The sequence below is a fragment of the Lucilia cuprina genome, chromosome 4 (assembly GCF_022045245.1).
Source record: "Lucilia cuprina isolate Lc7/37 chromosome 4, ASM2204524v1, whole genome shotgun sequence".
NCBI classification, from domain to species: Eukaryota; Metazoa; Arthropoda; class Insecta; order Diptera; family Calliphoridae; genus Lucilia; species Lucilia cuprina.
In genome coordinates, this window is record NC_060952.1 from 73,526,193 (window position 1) to 73,534,739 (window position 8,547).

General features: G+C 37.5%; 1 protein-coding gene across 1 annotated transcript in view; it reads right to left on the reverse strand.

Moving 5' to 3' along the window:
- LOC111684103 (protein winged eye) overlaps positions 1-8,547 on the reverse strand; it is a 64,011-nt gene that overhangs the window by 3,982 nt on the left and 51,482 nt on the right. The window contains 4 exon segments of the mRNA XM_046949472.1: positions 753-984; positions 2,877-6,622; positions 7,174-7,290; positions 7,379-7,528. Of these exon segments, the coding sequence (XP_046805428.1) occupies positions 753-984; positions 2,877-6,622; positions 7,174-7,290; positions 7,379-7,528 (4,245 nt within the window).

An 8,547-nucleotide genomic window follows, 5' to 3' on the forward strand; every position in this document is an offset into this window, starting at 1 on the left:
CTATAGACCAGTCTATAGTACTGACTATAGACCAGTCTATAGTACTGACTATAGACCAGTCTATAGTACTGACTATAGACCAGTCTATAGTACTGACTATAGACCAGTCTATAGTACTGACTATAGACCAGTCTATAGTACTGACTATAGACCAGTCTATAGTACTGACTATAGACCAGTCTATAGTACTGAATATAGTACTGACAATAGACCAGTCTATAGTACTGACTATAGACCATTCTATAGTACTGACTATAGACCAGTTTATAGTACTGACTATAGATCACTCTATAATCTTGACTATAGATCAGTCAAAATTCTTGAGTATAAATCAGTATATAGTCATGTCTGCAGACTAGTTCATAGTTCTGTTAAAAGTCAAGTCTTGTCGATAATCTAGACAAGACTTATCTTTAGACCAGACTATAGATCAGTCTATAGTTTTAGCTATAGACTATACTATAGTCTAGTCTATTAACATACAAGCAGTCCTAAAGGCTATAAATACATTTATCAATATAATGTACTGAAGTATGTTCCCAATGATAAAAATACATGGACGAACAGCTTTCAAAAACAAAAAATCACTTTTTCAACGAGGAAATATGTATCGAAATCAAAAATAAAATGCTATTTGTGTATTGTACGGGTAATGTGTGTTTTAATGTGAATAATATAAGTGAATGTTGTAATGGAATGAACTTCAATTTTGCATGCAACAAATAAAACACTAGTTAGCGAAATAAACTTACCAACTTGCGGATAATCACTGAGTAATAAACGTATATTTTGTAAGCGGATCCTGCCGCTATCGCCGTCATCAAATTCGACACTAACAAATTCTTGTGATGTAACACCATCATCGGAAGACTCACTTTCTATGGCTCGGCCGGGATATAGACAACGATACTGTTGGCTCCAATACGCACATAAACGTGTACCTACCGGTACATCTTCCACAGTCTTGGGAGCCATTTCTAGAATCTACAAATGTTAAAAATAAAATTGAATTTTCTCTTTAAAAAAATTGCTGCTTTAACCATTGAAGAAAAATGTCTTAAATAAAAACTTACAAACATTACATGAACAACTGATTATTATCTCATTATTAAGAGAAGCTCAAGTCCTAACTCTTGAGTGTAATAAAATAATCATTAACTGCAAGAACTTTTTCATGCGTTAACTTAAAATTTTTATTATCTTTGAGTGACTATTATTCGTAGTTCGTATATTTTTTTTATTTGAGTCAATCAGGGCACGATCGGAAGTCATACAATAGACCCGACAGCGTCAGTGAGCATTTAAACATAAGCACTTGTCACTGTAACACGGAAATCTGAAGATTTTGTTTAAATAGTTCGGTATCAGCATGCACCACCGTACATTAACACATATTTTAAAACGTTTACCAGATAGTGATATGCGTTATGGGGGCAATGGTTATGAAAATGTTGTAGGCTTTGTGTTTGCCATACAGGATTATAAAAGACGCACATTTATCACAGATGCCTTGGCTTTCGAAGATTTTGAAAATATACTTTATGGACGGGCACTGTTGTGGTGGAGAGAGGCAAGGAATTCAATTACAACATGGAATAAAGCTATTTCCAGTTTAGTTAAAGAATTCAAATAAATGCAAAAAAAACCTTTATAACTTTAAATTTTTTTTTTAAATAATACAGAATATGTATTCATGTATGTGTTTATACAAAATTGTTATCAATTTGATTTGTAGAAAATAAAGTTAATTTTCTTGTAAAATATTAAATTAAAAAAAACACACCTTTATAGTCACATACGTACTTTTATCTATAAATGCAGGGTAGCCAAAAACTTACTGCACAAAGTTTAATTTTTGGAAAATATTTCATCGTGACAACGAAACATATCGAAACTTAAAATATAGTCTAGTCTCCAGTGTAGTCTATAGTCTAGTCTATAGTCTAGTCTATAGTCTAGTCTATAGTCTAGTCTATAGTCTAGTCTATAGTCTAGTCTATAGTCTAGTCTATAGTCTAGTCTATAGCCTAGTCTATAGTCTAGTCTATAGTCTAGTCTATAGCCTAGTCTATAGTCTAGTCTATAGTCTAGTCTATAGTCTAGTCTATAGTCTAGTCTATAGTCCAGTCTATAGTGTAGTCTATAGTCTAGTCTTATAAAATGGATTACTACTTTGTTTACCAAGAAAATTGATTAAGATGTTGCTTTGTTCATTTACCTTACCGTTAACGGTACCTTAATATTGTTTGTCACCAATTTACGTTTTGTAAATTAACTACACTTCTTTTCTGATCGTCAACATAAGCACTACGTGCACTTTGTAAATCCTTCTATGAGGTAAAATGTAAATACATACAGATATACGTCTCATTATATTTGCAAACATTTGGTTTTATTTCTTGGGAAATTGTTGTGCAGCTAAATACATGTTATCATTCTTTTTTTGACATTTCATAAAGTTAATTACAATTTATTTCCAATTCGTTTGAATTGACATTGAATTCAATGATGAGTTAAAACAATAAATTGAAGTTCAAATGTATTGAATCAAATATTAGTTTCAATCAAATTCAAGAGCAAATCTAGAGGGAATGAAACAAAAAAGTTCTCCTATCAAAATGTCAAAATTTTTAAATTTTCTTTTCATAATATTTCAAAAACCCAATGTGATGTATCAATTATGAAGTAAGATTTGGATTAAGCACAACTCAAAACCTTAGACTGATATATCTTTTTAGAGATTTTCTATGAAATTTGCGGCAAAACAGAGACCTTTGAAAATAACACAAAATTTCCATTTTACTAATTTTTTTAGTAACAACACGAAACCAAAACTAAATAGCTTATAAATCAAACTTCACTAATTCAACACTTACCGTATCCTTAAAAATTTCTTCTCTCGACATAATGTGCGATTTATTGCCTCTTTCGCCGTCCAAGGTGATGGCATAGACATCGGGTGGCTGTAGTGGTTTCATAATGCCCGCATAGAAAAGTCCACCCATATCGGTGAGTACACGCGTTTCTTTGCGATACAAATGATCTTGTGTTAGCATTAGGGAACGATCGATAGGATTCATTTTTCGGGGTTTAGCCACACAAACATTTTTGGACATTTCATTATCGGAACTAGTGCGATTATGAGGCATATCATCGATATCATCCTCATCGAGATTGTCATCATTGTCGTTTGCTGCTGTTGGTTCTTCAGCTTCTTCGTCCACATCGTCATCTTCCTGATCCGGATCTTCGTTGCCACTTGAGCGGCGTGAGGAAGTAGAACTGCTTAGTTTAGGTTCTTTGCAGACTATAACGTGAGAATGTTTTTCGGAGGAAGCATGTTTTTGTGCTAAACGTAACACGCCATTGCTTGTACCACCGCTAGCACCCACACAATGGGCAGCCGTAATCGAACGTTGATCGAGTGAACTAGGTTCTAAACGTACCGGCTTGTAGATGAGAGTAGCTGTGCTATTGGTAGGTATATTAGAGGTGGTATTGTCGTTTTCTAATTCTAAATCTGGAGGTGGTGGGAATTGTGGATGTGTATTGAGGTGATGATGATTTTGAGACTTGTTAGCATCGGTAGCAAAGCGTATGAAACTGGAGGGTGCCAAATAATTGCTGGATGTTGTAGTGGCACTGGTGCTGGAAGATTTCGTAGTAAATTTACCAAATTTGTAATCACATAGCGGGGATGAGGATAGAGTAGTTGGTCCGACAACCGCATTGGATGAGGAGGATCTCTCCGAGGCCGCCAACGAAAGCGCTGAATTGCCCACCAAAGATATCTGCTGATTTGCTTGCAATTTGGAGCATTTCTTTTTGTTCTTTTTATTCTTGGATATTTCATCCAATTTGCGTTTCTTCTTTCGATATTGTCTGGTTATATCGGCCAAACGCATGCGCATACTATTCTCCATAATGCTGAATATCTCCTGTGGTGTTGGCCACTTACCCATACGTTGCAAACTTGGATCCACACAATTTTGAAAAGCATTTTGTAACTCTTGTTGCAATTGCGGATCATCAAAATCTAAATCGTTCTGTTGGGCTTCAGCCAATAGTTTGTGACGTTTCTTTTCCTTGGAATATTTCTTTTTATTCTTCTTACTGCACTTTTGGGACTTTTTACTGCTGCTGCCACTACTACCACCGGCGCCGGAGCCCAAGCCATTTAGCGAAGACGATGATTTTGAAGATTTGGAATGTTTATGCTTTTTACGTTTAACTGGGCTTTCTTGCACTACCGCTTCGGTTATGTGAGCAGAGAAACAGTTACCACTGCTACTGGTCGAGGGCAATTCCAGTGTTTCTAATGAGGGAAATGTAGTGTTTTGTGTTTCCAAGGGTGCAAAAGTACTAGCGACAGGTTTTACAAAGGTATTTTGCGTAAACGAGGAGCTAAAGTGTTGAGGTGGTGAATTTGCCGTAGGCGGTCGGAAAATACCATTTGCTGCATTATTCATTGAGGTACTTTGAACTTCTTCCTCTTCTTGTATCCTCTGCTCGGCCAAAGCACACAACAGCTTTAAACCGCCCAATGGTTCAACGTCATCACTTGGTGCTAAGTTGGCCACTGGCGAATGCGTAGACATAACATGATGTTGTGTTAGTGTGGGTGACTGCGGTTGCGGAGAGGGTGGAGTTGGAAAATTATCCGCATGTAAAATCATGGGGTTTGGCTGATCACTTAGTTGTGGATCCATATGGTTGGAATTTGATTCCATCATTGGTTGTTGTTCAGCTGCAGTTAGATGGCACATGGTTGATTCGTTTATTGTATCCAGAGGTTCTTGCTTCACTCGTATAGTTACAGTTTTGGCCAAAGTACTAGTGCTTATGTTGGATAATAGTTCCAAACCAGTTAAATCCTCTGGATTAGTATGCGGCGTTGCAGTACTACTGGTAATGGTGGGTGTTAACGAATGTTGTTGCTGTTCATTTGGGGGGAGAATATGCTGCTGCTGCTCTTCGATTGTTTCATTAAGTTGTGCTGCCGTTTGTTGTTTAATGGGACTTTTGAGTATGGGCATTTGTTCTTCTGAACGCAGAAGTTGTGAGGAGCTCTCCACCAGTGGAGTCTCTGCTCTGTGGCAATTGTTATTATGCGGTGAAGGTTTAGTGAGTTCTAATGGCTGTTGGGCTTCGGAATCATGATACAATTCATCATTTTGTGTTAAAGGTGGTGTGCATTGAGCTGTTGTACATTGCTCCGTAGCCGCAGAGTTGGCAACACCATTACATGCAGTTGTTGAATTAAGAGGGCAAGAGGAATTCTCGTCTTCACTGCAGACCGGTGTATCCGTTTGTATATTAACATCCTGCATCTGAGGCGGTGCTGAAGCAGAAGTATGAGTTTGTGAAGTAGTTATGGAGTTGGGAAGAGCTGGATTAACTATACGTGGTACACCCACCACTATTTGAGGGGAAGTTGAATTGTCCAAGTGATGTGTATTTGTTTTGAATTGCATAACAGGCATGTCATCCGCCAGGGGTGTGGGTGGCCCAATATTGGCAGTTAATGTAGTGCCGCCTGTATTGGGACAGTTTATATATCCACCATTTGTGGTGCTATTAAGTGGACTCGATGTGTTTGCCAGAGGCGCCAAGGTAGTCGTTACATTCGGACTATTTTGAGATGACTGAGCGGCCGTTACTCGATTTATAGTGGCAGATAGATTGAGCAATGTCGGTGTGGGCGAAGGGGTAGCAGTCTGGAATAAAAGTTGAGTTGACAAATGGCTGGGTGTAGCAGCAGCTGATACAGCGGCTGCTACGGCCGCAGATTCAATTGTGGCCGATGTGGGAGGGGTGGGTAAACGCATTAGATTTAAAGCTTGTGTATTAGGAGCAGATAATTCCAACAAATTCGTTGCACTGTGTGTCGTTGTTAGAGCTGAGTTCTTATCCCTGTGATCGAAGTGAGCGGGTGGAGGTGGTGGCGGCGGTTGTGGCACATTTAAGGCTGCCGTCAAAGTTGTGGTAGTGGTCTTTGAAGCGGCGGCAGCCATAAAGTCAGCACTACTCCATTCTTCCATTTTTAAAGCTGAGGGCGGTATTAACAGTGGCGGGGGCACTGAGTGACCATGCTGATGGCTTGAAGTTATCAATGATTGACCGGTGGCTAAAGCTAGTGTCGGCGGAGGTGGTGGTAAGGGTAGGGGAGCTGGTGCTAAAGTTTTGTGGGACGTTGTCTTCGACTGACCTGTATCGTTGATGGATCCTCCACCACCACCGGTCGTTGCCAAACTCATAAAACGCGTCGTCGTCGAACTACTTGAACTGCTCATGGTTGTGCCGGAACTGGAGCCAGAGACGGAACCACCTAAACTTAAATTTATCGAACTACTGGTACTATTTGTCTGTTGATTATGCTGGCACAATGTGGAAGTGGCAGCCGCTGCTGCTGCTGCAGCCGCCGCGGCTGTTAAATAGTTTGAACCCAAGAGCTGCAATGACGTAGCATACGGTTGTGCTGCTGCCGCCGCTTGCAACGTTGAATGTGGACTCATGGAGGGAAATATAAAGTTTGGCGGCGGTTGTAAAGTGGCCGGTGCCGTACCCTGCGGTATGTAGGAGGGCCAGACAAAGGCCGCTGCAGCCGCCTGTTGGAAGGGATCTGTGGGTGTACATAGAATTGGATAATTTGATAATCCTTTTTTTGGTTTGTGGAAGTTTTCATTTTTTTTTAATTTTATTGATTTTACACAAGCGAAAATGAAAAAGAATTATTTTAGATTTTTTTTCGAATAAATTTAAATATTTTATTTTTGTAACATTTATGTATGAATGGTGTGTTTTTTTTTTTTGGAATGAAGGTGGTAGCAGAAAACAATTTTTTGCGTTGGTGTAAATGGATGACAGAAAAAAATGGGGCAAATATTGTGGAGGGGAAAAAGAGAAAGGGAATTTAAGCAGATTAGTTATATGTTGCATAATAGTTAACTTTTTTTTACAAAAAATATGAAGCAATAATTTTTTATTGAATTTTATTGGAAAAAATAAGAGTTTCTAAGGAGAGGAAAGTCAATGCAAGTGCAATAAGTACAGACAAGATCGAACATTTTTATTTTCTTTTGATTATTTTAATTCCTTCTCCTTCCAAGAAACTCTTGTTTTTAACAATATATTAACATATTCTTCATTTCATTTGCCTGTTATTTAACTTACCTAAAGGTGTTGCTGTGGCTGGTAATAAAACAACTTGACCTCGACTTGCCTCTCGGGAGTATTGTAAACCTACAGTAGCGGGGGACATCGATATCACTGATTCAATGGGAAGCGCATCTGTTATGAAAAATCAAAAATAAAATTGTGATTAATTTGTTTTAAGAGGAAAAACAAATGAATGTTTATTATTAAAATTAAACTGTACTTGAATATTGCCAAAATGTTGAAGGAGCACGATTAACACTTTGTAAACTGGCCGCATTAGCTAAAGCTAGTTCATCAGCAGTGGCTGAACTGGTCATTAAATCACCATTACCGGTAAAGTAAATATTGCCACAACCGGTACCGACACCACCTGTAATAATGAAATTGAAAAAAAAAATTAAAAATAAATAATTTTTTAAATGCGGACAATTAAAATGAAAGAATTTTAATTCTAGCCGATTTAAGACTTTAAAAGATCTGCAATTAAGGCTCAAATTGTACTAAAAAACAATTGTAATTTTTATAATTATTAAGTTTTTCTTAATATAATTCTTTCTCAAAATTGGTTTTAATCTTAACAACATCAACCAAAACAAACCCAGAAAAAAACTTTTATAAAGAAGGTTCTATATAGTTCCGAAGTGACAATCTCCTATAAAAAACATTGATTACAGAACTATCCATGGAAAGAGTGTAAAAGAGAACCAATTTTGAAAATGTAAATTTCGAAACAAAATCAAAACGGAATAAATGCTAGCTGGCTATTAGCATTTGTTCTAACAACAAGTTGTTCCCCGGCCTGACCAGTTTAGCAAAGGATTTCTACGGATATTAACTCCAACGTTCCGCTTGACCACGATATTCTTTCTAAGTTTCCGACATAATATTCTTTAAAATTTAGAATCGGACATGTCCAACGGTTATGTATAATATTCCAATGTGTCCAGTAAGTCCTACATTTGCCTTGCTTAGTTAGACGAAAACAGTCTTCCATAGGAAGACATTTTCTAGACGAAAACAGTCGTCCATAGGAAGACATTTTCTAGACGAAAACAGGTTTCCTTAAGAAGACATTTTCTACGCGAAAACAGTCTTCCTTAGGAAGACATTTTCTAGACGAAAACAGTCTTCCTTAGGAAGACATTTTCTAGACGAAAACAGTCTTCTTTAGGAAGACATTTTCTAGACGAAAACAGTCTTCCTTAGGAAGACATTTTCTAGACGAGAACAGTCTTCCTTAGGAAGACATTTTCTAGACGAAAACAGTCTTCCTTAGGAAGTCATTTTCTAGACGAAAACAGTCTTCCTTAGGAAGACATTTTCTAGACGAAAACAGTCTTCCTTAGGAAGACATTTTCTAGACGAAAACAGTCTTCCTTAGGAAGACAT